The sequence below is a fragment of the Cryptotermes secundus genome, unplaced genomic scaffold, assembly GCF_002891405.2.
Source record: "Cryptotermes secundus unplaced genomic scaffold, Csec_1.0 scaffold757, whole genome shotgun sequence".
Lineage (NCBI taxonomy): Eukaryota > Metazoa > Arthropoda > Insecta > Blattodea > Kalotermitidae > Cryptotermes > Cryptotermes secundus.
In genome coordinates this window covers 207,517-229,660 of record NW_019729905.1, presented here as the reverse complement: position 1 = coordinate 229,660, position 22,144 = coordinate 207,517, and the positions used below count along the sequence as shown (strand labels likewise).

Below are 22,144 nucleotides of genomic sequence, written 5' to 3'. Positions count from 1 at the left end.
CAATAGAAATGTAATCTTTAAATAAAACACACACACCCAGATTCTCAAAGCAAATGTTATACAAAAAGAGTGCCCATGTTATTCAAGGAGAATATGGTACCTTCAACACTCCTGCTCATATGGCTTGTTCCTAAATATGAAAACCTGATATTTTTCTTTGAAACACAGATTTCGGGCTTTCCACAGCCTTTGTAACTACAAGATATCTAATACAATGGCATAAGAGATGCAGATCAAAAATTTTTTTCTTCAATTAACGATCAAAATTAGAAATGAATAACACTGATTCTTTACAAAATAGGGTGGTAAGCATTAGGACAGCTGTGTTCTGGAATGTGGTTCCATTTAGTCTGGTAGATATTTGGTAACCAGAATAAGAGAAGCAAGGAGAAAGTGGTGTAGATGAAGTAAATAGGGGTACCCAAGGCTTAAGCTAACCAACAGGAGCAAGAAGAATTATAACAGAATATGGGACACTTAAAAGGGTATTATTACTTCTCTCAACCTCTCTACCATTTGAAAGTGACCTTTTCAAGGATCCCTTATTGCTCTACCATTTTCCTTGCTTCTGTTGGTTTACTAGGGGCTCTGGTCTCAGCCCTTCTTCTCCTTATGCTCCCCTCCATGCCCCAAACTGAGAGATGTCAGCCAATATCTACCAGCCTATATGGTGATACCCACAGCAGAAGACAATAAGCTTTTGATCCTGTATATTACGCCTGGCACACAGCTTTTACTTGCCTCAAGTGTGACTAGATACTGCAACTCCTCCACATATGGCATGAGCAGCTGGTTCAAATAATGCATAATGCTGTCCACAGGAAGCACAGCAAGGACTCGACCAACTGTGTACATCAGTCTCACACATTCACCTAACTTCAATTTCCCTCCACGAAGTGCTGCCTGTCAGAACACAACAAAAGTCTACATTCAGTAGACAATGGCATGGAAAACAGTACTATAAATGTCATTCATGAACTGAAATAATGTACACTTACAAACAAGGAGAAACAAGCATTACTAAACGGAGAAGACTCTTTAAAGTATTGGCTGATGAACTTTTTCAGACCACTGCATCCTTGGTTCCATAAACTCATCTGCAGTGTGCCCTGCCCTCATCTATAAAAAGCATTCTTCAGAACAGCGGTTTGCACAACCCACTAAGGAAGATAATAACGATGAATGAATGAATGAATATATGAAATGTGGGCCATAATAATCCAGCCCTTGCATAGGTCATTCAATGATCTATTGCACTTCCCTTTTTAGGTTAACCCTTTATCAATTCTACACTTTGAATGAAATGTAGGACTTTGTTTATGGGGGCGTTATAGTAGCCATTTGGTTCTATAACGAACTGGCCCAGGTGACGAAATCTTAAATAAGCCATGACCTCACACTCACATAGGGTATGTGAGGCTGATTCTTCTTCTTCTAGGCACCTTTCGCAAATGGGGTCATCTGTCAGTCCCAGTTTGAAAAGGTGTACTTTCAAGTGACAGTGTCCAGTAAGTAATCGTACCAGCCATTTTAATTGGTCTCCGTTTAATTTCAACGGATCCTTCATTCTTCTGGCAGAGGACCCTAGTATAAGTCCCTTTGCCTGTCTGAGTCGAGTTACAGATTCCCAGTGTTCTTTTTTGTGTGAATTCTGTTCGTCCAGTCCCTGACCACTTTCTTGGCAACCCCAACTGAGATGCTGCAAGCTGGTTCAGGTCCTCTGAACGGATGTTCAGATCCTGTTCTTGCCAGTTGATCTGCCACATCATTACCAACAATACCCTTATGACCTGGCACCCATATCAGTTGAACTCTGTTATGTTTGGCCAGTTGTATGAGGGATTGGTGGCAGTCCCAACCAGTTTTGAGGTAATTTTATATCTGCTTTGGTAGCTGCTTTAACTGCAGCTTAGATAATAATGATAAAATAAGATAGCTCATTTAGTAACTACTTCACTGCTAGTAAATTCTTGAGGCTTGATGAAGTGACACCAGTTTCCCAGTGTCAGGTCTAAAGTCACTTCAATCATAAATAAAATTAAAGGGGCCAACATCCAGTCCCCCCCCCCCCAGGTAATCCCACCATCCCCAAAGAGGCGGTACAGTCCACTTTGGGAACCACTGCCTTAAAGAGTAAATCTGTGCATTTAATGAACAGTGGCATAACACAGTATTGGCAGGAGATCAGTGTTCTGTTTCTATGGCTCTTGTGCTTGCCAGTGTGACAGAAGGAAATTGATTTGTTGCACACCATATCTGCTAGCCTGGAGTTAATTCTTTCAGTTTGTATGCATGTATCATCTCTCCCATATGCATTACATGCCTGACACAGTAGCATATTTGGTTGAGAAACTATGCTGCAAACAGGAAGGTCACGGGATCAAATCCGGATGAGGTCATTGGGTTTTTCAATTGATCTAATCATTCCAGCTGCACTATGGCCCTGGGATCAACTAAGACTCTTAACAGAACTAAGTACCAGGAATTTTCCTGGGGGTAAAGGGCGACCAGTGCATAAGGCTGACAATCTTACTGCCATCTGTGAGCCCAGTGTCTAGATAATGTGGGATCACTGACCTCTCACAACCTTATGGGCCTTCATAGCATGTTACAGGGGCATCTCTACCTTTTTTTTTAACCATCTCATTCTCCCTAATTTGATCATCCTAAATACGTGATGGAGGAACAAATAGTTCAAAGGAATTTAGTGATACTGAGATAAGAGTGCGTCCTGTTAAAGTGAAGGGGCTGAAGTGTACAGGAGCGGCCTGTGCGCTATCTGTGGAGAAAGCTTCAACTGACAAGACACGTTTGTGTGCAACAGTTGGCAGTGCAGTTGATGTGTGTGGCCAGTGCTCACTGCAGTGTCTCAGTCCAAACAGCGAGTGAACATCAAGTTCTGTTGCAAACCAGGGAAATCGGCTGCAGAAACTCCTGTAGGTCTCAATGCAAGTTTGTGGAGATAAAGTTCAAATATCTGCTGTGTATTTTAGATTTTTTACACATTGTTTTACTAAAAATTATGGCTGAATTCAGCAAGCTTCCTGATCCTTCCATGTATACAGTGATATGTATGGACCATTCAGCAAGATGTGAGCTGTGGTACTGAGTTGAACAGTTGCACTGCCGTCCTTCTAGGTCCAAATATTTTCTTTGGCATCCTGTTCTCAAATAATCTCAATTTACGTTCATCCCTTAATATGGCATATTTTATGACATTGAAAATGGGTCCATTTTCATCATATAACTCACCATTAACATAGTGTGAGCAATATAACAAACTGACTGACCTATTGTTTTCACTTGCTCTCACTTGTTTTATTATACAATAATCAAACGTTATGTGATGGTACAAAAACTTTAATATCATATAGTATACATAACAGGATGCTTAAAAAAAAGCAACAGATCAAGTTTTGTACTCATACAAAACAACAGGAAAATTTGCAGTTTTGTATATTTTAATCTTTACATTATTAAACAGAGACAGGAACACAAAAGATTCTGATCTGAACATTTCCCAAATTGAATCTGCTATTAATTTCTTTGTGAATACACTTTTTGATTTTTCACTGTTGCTCCTAAATATTTAAACTTATTTTTGAAGAATTTGTTAGCTATATTTATATTATGATTTTATTCTGCATTCTAGTGACAAGACATAAATATATACCTAGTTTTCTGTGTGCTTACTTGTAGACAAACTTCTTCACAAGCATGTAACAGAGCTTTCTTGTCTTTCTTTATGGCATATATTTTAATACCTGATATCCACTGCCAAGCAGCAATGTGTTTTCTATGTGATCTGTGCTGAGCCTATATAAGGAGCAGCGAACACTACTCAGCCAGTATTCAGTATGAGTTCAAGTACTGAGTACAACTATTGATTATGCAGTATTGAGGATGGTGTATTCAGTATTGAGTAGTCAGTTTAAGTACGAGCTACGAGTATGGAGTATTCAGTATGAGTTGAAGTCTAGCAGATGAGAGTGGTGGAAGCAAGCGAAGCGGATCAAGGAATACAGGAAATTGCCTATGAGAATGTCAAGTGTGATGTAGAAGACTTTATGTGTGCGATGCAACAGTGGATTAAGAGGTGTGTGTGTGAATCAGTGATAAGAGCTGTAATTTGAATTGAGAGAGTGCGTGTAACCAAGCTGTCAATAAATCAAATCATCCAAACTATAACCCATCATTTCATCACGTGTACACCCCTACATGTGACAATATACTCAAAAGTTCCTTATGGCACATTCTGAAGCAAGAGTGATGACAAGGTAGCTCCTTGTTTGGAACTATTTTGATCAGGAAATGAAACATAAGCATATCAATTCCCAAGTTCTCATAGCACTGAGCATTCAGATTGTGGTCTTCCAGGCTGTGAAACTGTTAGTCTTGCAGATGGCACATGCAGTCGCCATCTCCAGGTGAGGTGGAGCGAGGCCTGGTTACACAGGCAGAGCGAGATAGGTGAATGATCAAAAACAAAGGAAGAAAGAATGGGGGGAGCCCAACTACACTTCATAGAAAACAAAGAAGGTAAATTTTATAGCAAAATGCAATGAAGCTGCTGTTATGAAAATGAGTTACCTAATTCAGGTGATGGTGAACAATGATCAATTACTCGGAAATACTGGATTTTTGGACTTTGTCCATCATCTGGTATTCTAAAACCTAGAGAATGCAACGTTTCGGTAACTGGATCTGTTTCCATCCTCAGGTTTCCTCCCCCCCAACTGAGGATGGAAACAGATCCCACTTTTTTAGAATACCAAATGATGAACGAAGTCCAAAAACCTAGCAATTCCAAGTGTTATACACAAATATTATATTTAAGCATCCTGTTGCACTCTATACAATATATGATATAAACTCCGTCCTAAGCACAACTATTTACTGTAGGTCTTCGTCTTGCTTTCTTTTACACTACATGTTTCGGCCACAAATGGCCATCATCAGGTGTATACTCTTACGTAGCTGTTACACTGCACTTAGTTTAAAATTTAAAACACTGGTCTTCCCAATTGTTTCCTTCGTCATTGCTAACAGAATCTACTTCACTGATATTTGTCTGATTCGTACATTATCCTTGTTACCTACACACATCAATTTTGACTTTCATGAATTGGCNAATGTACGAATCAGACAAATATCAGCGAAGTACATTCTGTCAGCAATGATGAAGGGAACAACTGGGAAGACTGGTGTTTAAAATTTTAAACTAAGTGCAGTGTAACAGCTATGTAAGTGTATACACCTGACGATGGCCGTTTGTGGCTGAAACATGTAGTGTAAAAGAAAGCAAGACGAAAGACCTACAATAAATTGTTGCAATTAGGATGGAGTTTATATCATATATCGTTATACATAAATGTTGGAACCCTTCTGAACCTAATTCAATATTTCATCACATATAGTACGAGGGGGGACCCAAAAATAACCGGAACCGACCTGTTGTGCGCGCATGCTTTGTAGTTACACGAGTTGTGCTGCTAGGTGGTGTTAGCTGGGGGTCTCCCGCGACTGTTAGTGAGCTGGCGTCAGTCTGAGTTAAGTGGTTTGTCNTGCTCCATGAGATGTTCGTTTCCTCAGAAAGTTGGTCAATGGTCTTTCGACAATCTTCATCAAGCAAATTTTCACGCACACTCTTTGTTCCTTCTGGTCGGCCATCTCACTAATCACCAAAGGGTTGAAACAGGAACGCACACAACAGAGCACCACACACAAACCACTTAACTCAGACTGACGCCAGCTCACTAACAGTCGCGGGAGACCCCCAGCTAACACCACCTAGCAGCACAACTCGTAACTACAAAGCATGCGTGCAACAGGTCGGTTCCGGTTATTTTTGGGTCCCCCTTCGTATAACACATAACAATGAGAGACAAATATGCCTAGAACAATAAACCAGTAGAGGCAAACTGACTTTTCTAATGATCAATCAGTAATGCTATACCTGGCTAGCCTGTAGAATGTGATGTGCAAATGGAGCCATGCTGGTCTGACAGTCCCGAGTGAGGTCCTTCAGGGCCATGGTGGCTGATGGAGCAAGGTCACCACTACCAAGCCCAGTTACCAGCAGAGGTATAATGTGGCTCAACACAAATGGATGTGCATTGATCCACTCAGCATAAGCCCCTGCAACATACATTAAGCAGTGCATATATAATATAATTCATCTGTCAAAACTATCATATTGTGACACGAGAGGTCAGAGCCGAAATACCAGAACCAGAAGAGATGCCCGTCGCTATGCAAAGGCTCTGTAATCACGTCTCCTTGGCAATGGATACGCACACACAACAATAGAAGAGCTGCTGGAAGTGGTGATTTTTATACAGTTCATGCTAAGCCTATATAACGGGGACCAACAGGAAAAGTTAGTTAGTGGCTAGCAGTTGAGTTCAGAGACAGGAAGTCTGCTAGCAGTGGACACCAGACATGGCTAGGAGTCAGTGGCCAGGAGTTGAGAAAGCATGAGACAGTCACTGGTCAGTAAGCATGTGAACCCGGAAGCTAAGGAAATTATGGTGTTGGAAGCCGTTACCAAGCAATGACTGATGAAGACAAAGCAGACTGAGAAGACTTAGTGTGTGCTGTAGTGAATTGCAGAGCATGTGAATTAGCAGTAACAATATAATTAACTGTAGTTATGGTTTGTAAGAGTCCAATAAATCTAATTCCCAATCCAAACCCTGTGTCTAGTCACTAAATGTGACAATACCATATTATTTTGCACATAAGATGCATCCAATTTTTAACTGAGAATTTTATGAAAAATTTAGAAAGGTGTATTTACTTCAATGAGTTAATTTAGATCACATCAATTAAAATAACAAAATAATTCATGGCCTTTGTGGCCTGTTACAGGGATAGTTTTTTTCTTACCCTTTACTTCACTGTGATTGCACAAATATACAAAATGAAGAGGAAGTTCTAAAAATGAATATGGTGCTTGGAATGAGTAGTGTTGTCAACTTTTCCCCAGTCTCTGGTGACATTCTTTTTTTGGAAAATCAATGTGTGTGCTGGATATTTGTGAGAACAGTTTATATACACATACATGCACAAATATTTGAAAACCTGGTTTAAAGTCAAGCTGTCAGTCTTGCGTACAAGGACTTAAATCTCATATGATATTGCAATGGATTCGCTCAAAGCATTTCTAGGTAACGGCTCAGTAAACATGGTCAACGTGCAACAAAGGGAAGATGTGTCTCAGTGGAAGAATGTTATTATGCATTGCTAGGCAACAGGGCACCAATGAAGACAATGGCTAGTAATCATGTGACTTCTTCTCTGTGTGGTCTTCATTGTGCAAAAATAGAACAGTGCTTTCTGTGCACGGTCCATGCAGAGGCTATATAATGAGGTCAACAGACTAACACCAGGAGTTCAGTTCAGTTCTCGATAGGAGACAGCCACAAGAAGTTCAAAGTTGAAGACTTTGTGTGTTGTAATTGCAGTAATCTTGAAAGTGTTACAATTATTTGTAGTTACAACTAGTGAAGATCGAATAGATCGACTCACCAATCCAAACCTGAGACTCAGTCACTCAAACATATGACAATATGGTTAACTAATTACAGATGGTAACAAAACCTACCTTTCAATTTCCACACACACATGTAACTGTAACAATCACAACTGCCTAAACTTTACTCACTTTCTTAACTAAAAGAAGGTATACATACTGAATTATATAACTTACCAACAGCTTCCAAAGCTGTGATAACAACTCGAGTGTCAAGCTGGTGATATGGCAAACGATGTAGAGCTTCTAGAAATCTGGGCAGATGTCTCGACTCATCAATATCAACACATTCAGCGACTGCTTGGAACGCATGCAAACATGACTCCAATGATCTCCACCACATTCTTGGGTCACTGCTGCAGTTTTCCAGGGCCTCTTCTAATTTACCATGTAGTAATTCCAATAAGTTATCTCGTAAAATACTATAGCAATACATCTGCAAACAATATCCAAATTTGTAAACTACTCGCCTCTAGAAATCAGTGAAAATTTCCACATCAAAAATCGTAATTATCATAACACAACAGATTTTATTTTATTGCTAGTAGGGTGGGACTAAGTCCCTTGTACTGTGGCCACTTCTGGCCTATTGTACCCGCCCCAGATGATAGGTGAGGGTGATTGTGGAGCAATTGGTGGAATGAAGATTGGCAGGGGAAACCGAAGTACTCGGAGAAAACCTGCCACTTTGTCCACCACAAATCCCACTTGACCAGACCCTGGATCGAACCTGGGCTGCTGTGATTGGAAGCCAGCAACTAACCACTTGAGCTATGGCATGGCCAAACACAACAGATAATATTAATGTTACCTTAATGCAAATCAAAAAGCTTCAAACAACTTTAAGGCTTTATGAATTAATATATATACAACTCATTACAAGATATATAACATATCACATGACTCTGTAAAACTATAATTAATTTGTAATAACTTACTAATACAATGACCAATAAAAATATTGTTACTTAAGTGATACACAGGTCAAGATTACATGGACTGCTGACATCAATTTTGTGCTTTACTTTTTATTTTACTCACATTCTTGAACAAAAAACCTAAATAATATTCATAACACTGTACTATATTTTGACACTTTAATGGTCTGTGGGTCACTTTTAAAATATATTAAAAAATAATAATGGCAATATTTTTTGAGCAAGTTATTTGTTAATGATATGAAAGGAATCTTTCAGTACTTACAGGATGCAATAAGAATGAACAGTGTGACCTACATATAATTAGATTATACAAGACTCACAAAAATGCTCAATGTAACATGTATTATCTGGAAATTGCTGAAATGTATAATCTTCAAGGAAGCAGTCTTCTGGGATTTGGCACCGTGTATATGTGGTGTTAACCGACGTTTCGGAGGAACGTATCGCCTCCATCTTCAGGGTCTTTTACCGGTTCTCACGGTCTCTTCGCTTGCAGATTTCTTATATTTTTTCTTCTACCCTGAAGATGGAGGCGATACGTTCCTCTGAAACGTTGGTTAACACCACATATACACGATGCCAAATCCCAGAAGACTGCTTTCTTCATAGTCACTGCCGTGAAAGCCTCAAATCTTATATAATCTTCTAGTCTGTGTCCTAAGTGCTGAGCACCACACACACAATATCGTCGCGTGACATACCCAACACGTGACAAGTGGTGTCAGAAGTGTGTATCCGGCGAGAATTTGGAGTGAGTGCAAGACAGCCGCAGGAAGAAGAATGGAAAGCATTTTATACTGAACATAACGTGAAGAGATTAGTGTGTAGGGTTTGTAAAGTGTGTAAACCTGCAATAGTGTCATAATTAATTGTAGTTACGACCAGTTTTAAAAGATCAATAAAGGCACAATAAGATTTATTCTCTTTTGAAGACTTTTTTTGGAGACTGAAAATAACAAAGAATAATTAGACACTCTTTACATCTTTTAACATTATGTAAACTCAGACATTAACACACATCCTCCTATTTATATAACCTCATGTAGACGCAGCAATTAACTTCTTTTTAGGAACGAACCTATACAAGCATCGAAGTGCCACCAACATTCTGCATGTAGTTCATTCTATACCCACAATCTCCTACACATGCATACAGGGGTGAGAGTAAATGTACAACTTGTACATTGTACTTGTACTTGTACAACAATTTTTAGAATCTGAGGTTCTCATAGTAGTGGTTATGACCAGCTATATCTTCTGGGATGTAACGCCGTTCAGTCAACGGAAAGTCAACTGATGTTTGAGAGAAATATGCTGCTTTCATCTTCAGGGTCATCAAATAAGCCAAGCAAGGAACCAACATGAAGCATAACATGTTTGTATGAAAAGTCAGTTGACTCTCAGCAGACTACATGACATTGTATCTCAGAAGACAGAACTGTGTGTATCAAATTTGTCAGACAGATATGATGCACAAAGAAGCTAAGTCAAACAAACTGTTACTTATGTAAGGTGCGTTACAAGCTTGTAACAAACTCGGGCAGTCTGTCAGATACTTATTCATATTAATGCCTATTCTTCTTTTCAAATGGTACAGCCATCATCTTTATGTGCAACATGAAATGGCTGACTTCTACCTTGACTACTTAAGTTATCAGCTGGTATGTAGGTCTATCTTTTCTGGCAAAACCATTAGATATGTGCATATTTCAAATCTAAATTCTCTGAATTCCACATTTATTTCTGTGTTGCTAATCTTTTATCACATAAAAAAGATGACCATAGTTTGCCCTTGTTCTTCAAAGCACTGAACAATGGTGTGAAAGTCAATGAACATCATCTTCCTATTCCAACAAGCTGCCATTTTCACAAAGATATATTACTTCAAGTTTTGTTTTCAAGTCCATGCATTTCCACTTTGTTTCTGTAGTCAGGCTTTGATAGTTTTTAGCTCAAACAATATAAAATACAATCACAGAAGAATATTCAACTTCTGTTCACTACACAAGCAATAAAGTACACAACGAAACAAGATAATGGGTTGAGGAGGAAGGTCAGATGACATCATGTGATAGACAATTTTCACTGGCTAAAATACTGAGGGAACAAGACCTATGAAGTTGTCAAGCTGTACTAAATGTGGTCATAAAAGCATTGTTCCCTAATACAACCAAGGAACACTTGGCCAGTATTTTCTGATCACATATCAGAATAGCTCCACATATGTGTCATGCATTCCTGCCTTATTTACTGTCAGCTAAATTCTCTACTCAGACATATATAGATTCCAAAATTCAAGGGAAAGGGGTGCAGGGCAGGTTAAACATATTTTCCAGTGTTGAATACAAAGATCCAACCACACAACTTGACAGTATTAATAGAACCATATTCATTCACTTTTAACTGCAATGTGTGCATAAAAGTGCAAGTTAGTGATATACAGTTGAGCTATGTGCCTACCCACTGACTCTTTTGCCTGGTCTACATGCAGTTTACGCTGTCACATATAAGCTACGTAACGTTTACAGCTGATTACAAGTAAAACATTTGAGATTTTATGGAGTGGAGAAAATATTCCTTTTCATTCCAACCATTTTAGTGACCTGGCATCATACCATTAACCAAATTAGAGAATTTACAAGTGGCACTATACATGAACTGCCAGTGCAGCATGCAAGGAGGCGGGAGAGAATGTCATGGATTGTTACAATAAAGCTGCTAGATATGTCTGCCATTTTATGCATAATTTTGTCTTTTATGGTGAGAAATTCATGGCACCAATAATTCTGGTTGCTAAAATGAAGTTTTCATTAAAAGCTGCAATCATTTAATCACTGTTACACTGCACAGAAATTCTGATTTGATAAGTAAATTATTCTGAATGATCACATGAACACACCATGGTGTCTGCTATGTCTTGCCGGTAACATCGCAGCAGCTCCTTCTCCTCAGAAGTCCAGGCACTCTCTACAAAAGGAAGCATGGACTTACGCAGCATCACCTCGGCCAGACTCCTGTACACTGGAGACAGCAGGGCCACACACAGGTGGAACTGCTCTGGTTCCGAAGCAATGATGTCATCCTGTTGCATCAACAACTGATTAATTCAAGATGCCCTTCCAATGCTTTCCAAAAGCACGGCTGGGTGCACTAATCTTCCTGCTGTCTATAAATACACAGGTCATCCTATCAGAACATACTACATTGCTTTAAAGATAAGGGGGTGGTCCTCCAGCTTAGGGATTGGGCATGGGGACAATAACGCCTCACCATAAGAAATAAACTTGTTACAAAATGTCAGAAAGGGTCTCAGACCTGGACAAATTCTTTGGATAAATNCAGGTCATCCTATCAGAACATACTACATTGCTTTAAAGATAAGGGGTGGTCCTCCAGCTTAGGGATTGGGCATGGGGACAATAACTCCTCACCATAAGAAATAAGCTTGTTACAAAATGTCAGAAAGGTTCTCAGACCTGGACAGATTCTTTGGATAAACGACCTAAGCTAAAGAAAATGGATGACATTTCGGACATTGAATCAAATATAATTAAAATGATCATGCTTAGGAAGATCACATGGGCAGGGAATGTAGCATGAATGGGTGAGAAGAGGAATGCATATAAGATATTGGTAGCAAAGCCAGAAGGAAAGAGACCACTAGGAAGACCAGGATGTAGGTGAGTCGACAATATTAAAATGGATCTTAGAGAGATGGAATGGGGTGGTATGGACAGGATCGATCTGGCTCAGGATAGGGACCAGTGGAGGGCTCTTGTGAACACAGTGATGAACCTTCGGGTTCCATAAATTGCTGGGAAGTTCTTGAGTAGCTGCACAACTGGAGGCTTCTCAAAAAGGGCTCATAGACAGAACTGTGAAATCTGCAGGTCATAATATCCGAATTTACATTTTTCTGTAACTAATATTTTCTTTGGGCACTGCTGATTCTCCAGTAATCATAATGTATTTCATTCTTGTCAAAAGACGTTCATAATCCCTGCGTAAATAACTTTTAGGTAACTTCAGTCAAAGACCAAAAGCAATTTAGTAACTTAGAAAGAATGTTCATACAAGCAGGGCTTGAGGTGGGGCAGGATGGCATCCCGGTTCTTTCCTAAATGGCTTAAAAGCATCCCGTTACTTCTTTGGCAGTAAATGCAATGTACAATAGCCAGGGCTTGAGGTGGGGCGGGATGTGGTGGGATTGCATCCCGGTTCTATTTTCATTCCCGGTTCTATTTTCATTCCACCTCAAACACTGCGTACAAGTACACCTGAAACCCCCCCTCCCAATCTCTTTCTTGTTGTTCCCACTTTGGAGTATAGGGCTTCCATGAAACGTTTTGTTTCACCTCAGTTTCTTAATCCCAAGACAGTTGGTAGGACTCCTTGGATGGCCGCTACCCAGCTACCCCACACAGGACAACACAAATACAGAATAAATGCAAACAGACATCCATGCGTTGAGTGGGATTTGAATTTGCAATCCCAGTGTTCGAGAGGCAAAGACAGTTCAGGCCTTAGACTGCGCTGCCACTGTGATTGGCCACCTGAATACCAGTAAAATGTTTTTCATTTGTCATAATGATTGTCAGTAGAGTAAACTTCCCATCATCTGGCATGTATGGGGTATGGAGCATGCTGGTTACATGAACCTGCTGGCTGCATAAGCAACTCTTACACTAACACTTTCCTTCCATTCTTGAGTGAGGGTCTTCCTAGGTGACACAGCGGACTGATGAATGAAACATTTCAGACAGATATACCGTAGCACAATCAGAAATTCCACTACCCTCTACTGTAATGGCACATGCAAGAGGAATAATGGGTAGTGTTGCTAGTGGCAACTGGGAGAACTAACACGTGACATATGAACACACAAACATCACAAATTTCTTTATTCCACAAAAATGGTAAATTTCTTCAACATTTCTGCAGACTTGATGAGAATTCTTGATAACTGGGAGTTTACTGTACATGAATAATCAGATCATAAAAAAAAATTTGAATTAGAAACACCTACATGTTTTGTTGTGTGGATCCATACATCCACTCTCCCATATGTCTTCATGACAGACTTAGTTACGCACAGGGACATCCTTTGCTGCGAGTTCATGGCATCATCAGGAATTCAACCATACAACTTAAGATTATGTCCACATTATGTTACACAATTGTGCATTTAAAATATTTAAACTGCTGCAGACTTCATGTTTAGGACCTTATGAACCTTAATTCAATGTACCTCAAATCAGTGGTTAGGCTGATTCTGGTACAGAAAAATATTTATGTAACACTGGCGCAAACAAACAAGAAGAGTTGGTTTTCGATGTGGATGAAGGCTAAGAACAAAATAAGAAAGTGAAAAAAAGAAAAATAGAAAACAATGAACTGACTCAAATTCAACATCTGTGTGACTGGACACAAAAATGTTATATCACGATGTGGAATCAGCATACCAGAATAATTTAAAAAAATCGGTTTATGTTATCACAACTGTGTTGACTAGCTTTATTTACGAACACTTACACGGTTTCATGAAGAGCACAACCTAACTTAAAAGCTGACATAAGAGAATACCAGAGCATACCAGAATTTAAAAAAATCTGTTTACAAACACTTACATGGTTTCATGAAAAGCACAACATAACTTAAAAGCTGACATAAAAGAGGCACAAGGAAACTGAGGTATCAAGATAAACTGGGGGACAAAGCATTTGTGGTATATGAACCTTCTACAAAGGAACAAACAATTTGACCTGATATATTTGAGGATCTCAAAGGATAATGACAACAGTCTTCTGGGAAATCACACCATGCAGTTTTGTAAAAAGTTACTAATTTTTAGAAGAACTTGATGACTCCATCCACCACCCTGAAGATGGAGGCAGCAGGTTCCTTCAAAACAGTGATAACATTCTAGCCAGACTACACAGCATCACATCCCAGAAGACAATAATCCTTCAGATAGATGTTACTGGTTTCATTAACACCAGTACTAGGAGATAGCTACATGTATCTTCCTGGCTTCTCATGTCAAGTTGAATTCAGGGTTCTTACAGCAGTAACTACGAACTACATCTTCTGGATGTCCTGCCATATAGTCTGGGAGAAGTTCAGTGACATATTGGAGGTATGTACTCCACTTTCAGGGATGAATATTACTTCTGCAAGCAGCAAGCAGAGCATTCTGCTCTTTACATATCAGCATTAACACTTTGCAGACCGGCAATTTAAATATTTAAATCTCCCTGGGGACCAGCATTTTTAAACTTACTACCCTAACTTGTGCACTGTTCACTTTAAAAATTAATATAAAATCTCCCAATTAATTTTATGAACTAAAATTTTTGGAGATCACTTACCAATGCTCCTAGAAGTGCTTGAGGTTGTGATATTTCTTGAAACATTCCCCTCTGTAAAGTGGAATTACACAAAACCTGCAAATGTAGGCAGTCCTACTCCTTTTCTTGTGAAATGCGCAAACACGGCATTTCCTAGAAGGCTGCTTCCCCTTGAAATGTTCACTCTTCACAATTTTCGCGAGCGTATGTTTCCGCATATCACCCGAGAGTCGCCCAGGGGGGTAAAAATAAGGCCTGCGTGGGGTGGGGGGTAGACGGGCCTGGTCGCGCTAAGACTGTGTCTGCCGCCGGTTCTGCCACTACGGTGTGGTCTGTAGCCAGGCTTTTGCCACATTCAGCAGAAATGCCTCATATTTCAATTTTGAATGAAGGTTTAGAGTTTTGAAAACCAAAAATTGATTGACAATGGCACAATGTAAGATTATATAGGTTAATTTGTCGCGACGTGATTTTGCCCATGATCAGGTTTTATGGAATTGGGACAGTGTATAAGTGTAGCAATGGGGTCGAGTTTTCATAAAGATCACGTGGATTTTGAGGGCCACAAACTTTACTGACTATAATCTATTTCTTATATCTTCCAACAAAGTACTCACTGCTTTAATGCGAAACTTTTATAAACACGACACAGACACTTTGTGATTACGCCATTCCTGCTTACACTGGTAAACCGTAACAAATGTATCCTTTGCTTACCTCTGGATTTCAAGTAAACTGTCTCAAAGCAGGTGTTTAGTCTACTTTACCCCATGTGGCTGTCCCCACAATGCTAGCACTCGCACTTTCATCGGAGCTCTCACTGTCACTTTCACTTTCTATTCTGGTCACAATATTTTGGGGGCCCCTGTCACTGCCACTGACACTGCCCTCGCTATCAGAAGACGAAGCAGTTGGCAAGTCAGATAACTCATCGGAGATCAAATCACAGATTTCTTCTTCTCTGAGAGCTCGCGCGGCTTTCAACTGCTTTCGTCTCTGAGCCATGTCGACACTGAGAATATCTTGCCTCACACATAGAAGCTTCGACTTGAACAAAGGGACTTTTCTTTAGAGTGAGAGGGGAATAGAGAGTGGTCACGTTGCTGACTCGGAAAACAAACATTCCGAAGGTCAGCTACGCAGTACTTTTACAGACACGTGGCCACCAAAGCGAGGAATAGTGTGTTGCAATATAACGTGTCCTAAAAGCCTAAATCTAGGCGACTGGTCTGCCATGTTCAAAACCCAAACGCCTAGGCCTAGGCGTCTGGTCCGCGAAGTGTTAAGTAACATTCAGATCTGCAGTATGAAAATCATCATACCTGCAGAATGTACCAGAAGCCTAGTGCCAACTGACTTGTGTTCTCCTCGAGGGCATATTCTCCAGGACTGTTGCTGCACTGCAGTATTAGCTGTATCAACTGCATGACATTAGTCTTCTCGTCATCGCTCAACAGTGAATCCAGCAAGAGTCTAGAATGAGTTTCCGCAAATGAAATAAATAGGCTATAGATGCTGGAGACCAATTCCTGCAATAAACAGAAGCATATACATTGAGCACATGCTTGAAATAACATAATATAAATCTTCTTTTGTTATTGTTACTGCTGGTTCTGCCTTCTCACCATACACACAATCTCCTGGTGTGAAGGAGAAAACAATTTATGAAGGCACAGCTGTTTCATGGAATTACTATAAATCTAATTAGGTAATATTCTCTCAAGGTATAGTACTGTGGGTCATTTTCCAACTCAAAGTATATTTTTCCTCTCCTTTCACTCCCAATTTGGAGCATGGGGCTGATTTCTCAGTTTCATGATCATCTTTACAAACAGTAGGACTCCTTGGATGGGAGATCAGGTCATCACAAGGCCTCTACCTAAACAAAGGACAACACAAACACAGAATAAACACATACACATACCAAACATCCATGCCTTGTGTGGGATTTGAACCCACTATTCTGGCTTCCAAGTGAGTGAAGACAGTACTTGCCTTAAACCGCTTGGCTACTGTGACTGGCAATTCAAAGTATAGACATTCAAATAATTAATCTAATGAGAGAACTAGAGGTTGCATAAATAAAAGAATTTATAGAATAAAGAAGAAACTGGAAAGATGACACTGACAGGGTGAGTGCTCATAGGATTCCAAGATCTTAAAAATATCAACCACAATGGAAAACGAAATTTGGGAAGGTTTCTGAAATGATTCTCCATTGTAACAACTGTAAAACACTATGAATGATGAATAATATTCATCTTTCAAGCTGACAGTGATTCTTTTTAATTAAATTCTTCTCTCCTCCATTACAAGCACGCACGCACACACACACAAAGACCCCAAGGAGGAGAGCCCCTCAAACAATACAATTCCTCTTCTTTCCAATTTGTGAAGTTTGGGGGGGGATTATATATATTGTGACATGTTGCGCAAAAGAGAACCCCCCCCACCAGCAGTGACGCGGCGGGTGAGTCAGCGCTCCCCTCCCCCTCCTCCGCACGGTAACGTAACGGTGACGCAACCAGATTGTTACAGTAGTAACAGCGGTTACTACCGCTTGCGTTGCTAGCAACACAGCGCCAGGCAACAAGGGTGCCTATTACATGGCCGTATTGTCCGATCGAGGCTACATAAGGAGCAGCGAAGGCTATTCACAGTCAGTTGTACTGTGACAGTCGCCGAGTGCGTTATCAACTTCTCAGTTCGCAAGTTATGAGCTACAGCCGCGTGTGCGATAACCAGTGATAACCAGTCATATCTGGAGTGTGTAATTCAGGGAGACTTGTATAGCTCCCGCATTATTAGTACGTGAAGACTCTCGAAGAGAGTGTTAAGAGATTTTGTTCTAGGGTTTGTAAAGTGTGGAAACCCGTAATATTGTGATAATTAATTGTAGCCGTTATTTGAAGATTGTTAAATAAACCAATTAACCATCTCTACGGCGTCTTCAGTAACGAAACACGTTACAATATTAATCACACAACAGGATCTGTTCTGTGTGAGGTTTTCAGAGAAGTTAACTGAGATTTCAGTGATGTGACATTGTGTAGCTCATAAGAAATGTACCAATGTTTTGGAGGAATCTACCCCGAACATGCAGGGCGAAGATTCCTCTGAAACATCGGTACCTGTCAACACATCCTCAGAAGTCCATAATCTTAACAACTTGTTCTGTTACATGATCTGTCTATAACCTGATGTCACCTCAGAACACAATGCCTCATTCATCCAGACCTCTGTTAGAAACATCTAATGTACTGAAATGTTCTGTTCTGGAAACAAAGACTTCTTTTAAATTAAGAGCGAAATTCAGCCTAGTCCGAATATTTATAAAAGCACCACCCATGCTCACATATATCTGTAACGTATAACAGTCCTGAATACTGCATTCTGATGGAACATAAATTTTACGTGACTGACCATATACCAACTCCCCCCCCCCAACCAAGAGACATTTAAAAAAATGGGTAAAAATGGATTCACAGATCTGAATGAAACTCACAAAAGCTGTGTGGAAAGTATTTATGTACAGAAAACTTCATTATTCTGTGGCAAAGGAAATATTTTCTATTCTGAATGCTAAAATTAGGCATTTTATTAATAATTGTTTTGTGAAGATTGTCTGGTACACTTAAAAATTTTATTTACATGTATTAACAGTGCCCTAAGACATAAGATACAGACTGCCAACATGTCATTTGCTGCTGGTCTGGGAGCTGCATGAATTGTGTCATGTTTTGATTTCTATATTGCAGTTGTTTCAGTTTATACTGTGTTGATGTATGTGTAACATATATGAAGGGAGAAGTACTGGTGGTGACATACTGTGGGGTGGCTGTCATCAAGAAGCTTGGTTACATTGGTCCTCCAAGGAAACCTAGTAAACAGTGAAGGCTCTGATATGTAGGATCAATATTAACCCTTTCGCGCGGCCATTTAANCACACACACCCATATCGTCACAGGGGGTGACCACAGTGTTCTGCCTTAATTCGAGACGTTATTCTAAGAACTGGCTGCTATGTACTGTGCGAAATCAATCGATCTTGCAAGAATAAATTTTTGGACATCCCTCTTCTAAGAATTCCAATTGAGTGTGTTAGTGTGGCCAGCTCAGGGCAATATGATATTATAAACACAGCACATATCACTCTCTGCTGTTTATAACTTCCTAGGAAAGAAAACACGCCATTCATAACAGTTTGAATGAGGAAATTTCTTCCAAGAGCAACAGGAATTTTGCTGCAAGACAGGCATATGTAACGATGACTTAGCGCAGCTAAACTCATGCCTCATTATATACGGTTCTCCTGACAACAGGCCAGCGAAAAATCTAACAATCTACAGCAAAACCATCAATTATTATGGGCGTTATAATATAGGTGTGCAGCTGGACGAAACACAGACGTCGAACCCCCGCAGACGATTTAAATACCTGACGAAACATACACGTCAAACCACACTGAACGGTTAAACAAAGGTAAAGGTGGGCCACGACCTTCAGCTGTGATTGGTGTCCTCCAATGAAAATGTGATTGAAGTTTCTCCTGGAAGATAATCAGTCCTTGAGCAGTCAATCCTATTAGGGCTGGGAGGATGGAAAGGGCCAGGACTTCTTAATTCAAATTTTATTATTCTTCTATTACTGTTAAACCACTTTACTTTCTAACATATTGTCGAGTGTAAGAGGTTGGCATGATGAATAACAATAGGTTCTGGATTTAATGATTGGGTTTACTGGCACTTCTTTACAGTCACTTATAACAGCTAACACTCAATGCTGAGGTGTCGCTTCCTTCTGCTTTTCATTCTATGACTGACTCCAAATGGTCTTCATTGGGCCCTACAAACCTTTGGCATGGGCCCCGTAGAAACACATTTCATTCTTGTTCATACCATTATAGCTGTGTGTTTACAGATACATTGTCTAGCACTGGACGTATGTTATTGTTGTTAAGTGCTTAAGTGGGAAAGTGTTTACCCAGCGATTGCCTAGCAATGAGTATCTATGTTACAATATTAATTCTATTTAATTTTGTGCTAGGTATAATAGAACGTTATATTTCTAAATTATTATCCAAGTGCATAGAGTCACTGATGCTGATATGCCTCTAAACTCAATCACTCACTTGCTTAGCAAATGCATACAAAGGAAAATTAATAATATTCTGTTAAAATACTACCATATAAGAGATTTTACTTTACATGAAGTTCATAATCTCATTTCCAGCTCTGACTATTCTAAGCCTTGAAAGTGCTGTGACATCACTCAACAGTTTAACAACAGAAGTCACCTGTTGCTATGCAATGGCTGGTAAACACATTTCCACGGCAATGAATCATCATGCAACAACGAAGTAAATGTGGGATGCAGTGTTTCTCACGCAGCTGAGAATCAGTTATGAGATGTTAGAGATTTGGCAAAGGACTAGAGTGAAAAGGGCTGCTGCCAACCAACAACTAGTGAGGAGGTAGCCCACAAGTGTCCAATAAATCCAACTGTCGATAAAACCTTGTGTCTAGTCACTAACATGTGACAGTAATTTTGTTTCCATATATAATGTCACAGGTCTCCAGTTGAATAGTTCAATCATTGACAACACTAGCTTTAACCACTGCATACACCTTTGATAGAATTGTTACAAAGTGCAGATATAAGAAAATGAGTAAGGCTTATAACAAGAATCCCATTACAGCAAACAAAATCATCAATATTGTGACATAATGCCTGAAAGCCATAACAAAAAGGAAGAATAGAAGTTCATTGCTAGGCAAGGACTAAGTAAACACATTCCTGTGGCACTGAATATGCAAGCAACAATTGAGCAACACGCCTTCCCAACAGCAGAGTGGCTGTGTTTTATGCATGGTCTGTGCGAAGTGGTTATAAAGAAGAGTTCAGTTGAACTGAATCAAGCTTCGAGACACCAACCCACCAGGATATAACTTTGGGAGCAGAGGAATAGGCAGTTGCAGAACAATGGCAAGAAAGGATTAGACAGTGAAAAGAATTCATGTGTGATCTGAAGTGACAGTGAGACTGCTATGAATCCATTGTCAGGATATGACTAGTGAAGACTGAGAAACCCAGTGCATGTGTAATAGTGAATTGTAAAGCATGTGGAAACAGCGGTAGTGCTAAAATTGCCTGTAGTCCTGAGATGAATGTCTAAGGTGGCAATAAATCCAAACATCCAATCCAGAACCTGTCTAATAAGTGAAGCGCAAACCCCTACACGTGATAATTTCATAAATTTCTTACCATTCATTATACGATGGGGTACCCAAAAGAAACCGAACTAATTTTTTGTGGGCAGAGCTTTTGTAGTACCGCATTTTGCCGCTATGAGCGCATAGAGCTAACATTCCTGTGTCGATAAGCAGACTACCGTTGCTTCAGAAGGTAAGGACTAGTTTCGGCAGAGTTTATAGTGACAACTGTTTTGTGTGATCGTCGTTTTTGCAATGGCCCGAACACATGAAAATGTTGAAAAAATTCGTGAAATCATCAAGGAAGATCGACGACGGACCATTGAAGAAATTGTGGAGCTGTCGGGAGTGACTTGGAGCTCAGTTCAGCGAATTTTGACAGAAGATTTGGGAATGAAAAGGGTGGCTGCGAAATTCGTGCCACGACTGCTGACTGCTGAACAAAAACAAGGTCGCGTGGAAGCATGCTGTGCTTTGAAAGAAGAGTCCCGAAATGATCGAAACTTTTTTTCAGCGTTTTGCTGATGTTGCTGAGGTGCAGGAAAAAAACGACGGAGGCGCTGTCAGGCATCTCAAACGATGAATTTAGACAATGTTTTGAAAAATGGAATAAAAGACTAGACAAGTGTATTAGTGTAAGTGGAGAGTACTTTGAAGGGGATTGAAGGTTTGTGCTTAAAATTTGAATAAAGAAGTTTAAAAAAAAATAAGTTCGGTTTCTTTTGGGTACCCCCTCGTATGTAGGTGAGTCAAATGAAAAACTTAAATATTTTTTTGAGTATTATTTATTGTGCACAAGCGGTACAAAGCTGTATCACTTTTCAACATAATCTCCCCCGCACTCAATGCAAGTCCTCCAGAGCTTACAAAGTGCATGAATTCCTTTAGAAAAAAATTCTTTTGGTAGTCCACGCAACAACTCATGCACTGCGTGGCGTACCTCTTCATCATAACAGAACGTCTTTCAACCCATTGCTTCTTTGAGTGGTCCAAACATATGGAAATCACTTGGGGCAAGGTCTGGTGAGTATGCCAGATGAGGAAGACACTGAAAATGCAGGTCATTGATTGTCGCAACTGTTGTACGGGCAGTATGGGGCCTTGCATTGT

At 39.9% G+C, this 22,144-nt stretch overlaps 1 protein-coding gene across 6 annotated transcripts in view; it reads right to left on the bottom strand.

Moving 5' to 3' along the window:
* The window catches only part of LOC111865798 (importin-13), a 72,348-nt gene that overhangs the window by 21,510 nt on the left and 28,694 nt on the right, over nt 1-22,144 (bottom strand). For all 6 annotated transcript variants that reach the window (XM_023854099.2, XM_023854094.2, XM_023854093.2 and 3 more), the window contains exons 8-12: nt 16,145-16,351; nt 11,375-11,557; nt 7,712-7,970; nt 5,957-6,138; nt 742-903 (exon numbers count right to left, since the gene is read on the bottom strand). In XM_023854099.2, the coding sequence (XP_023709867.1) occupies nt 742-903; nt 5,957-6,138; nt 7,712-7,970; nt 11,375-11,557; nt 16,145-16,351 (993 nt within the window). The remainder of the gene's footprint in view (nt 1-741; nt 904-5,956; nt 6,139-7,711; nt 7,971-11,374; nt 11,558-16,144; nt 16,352-22,144) is intronic.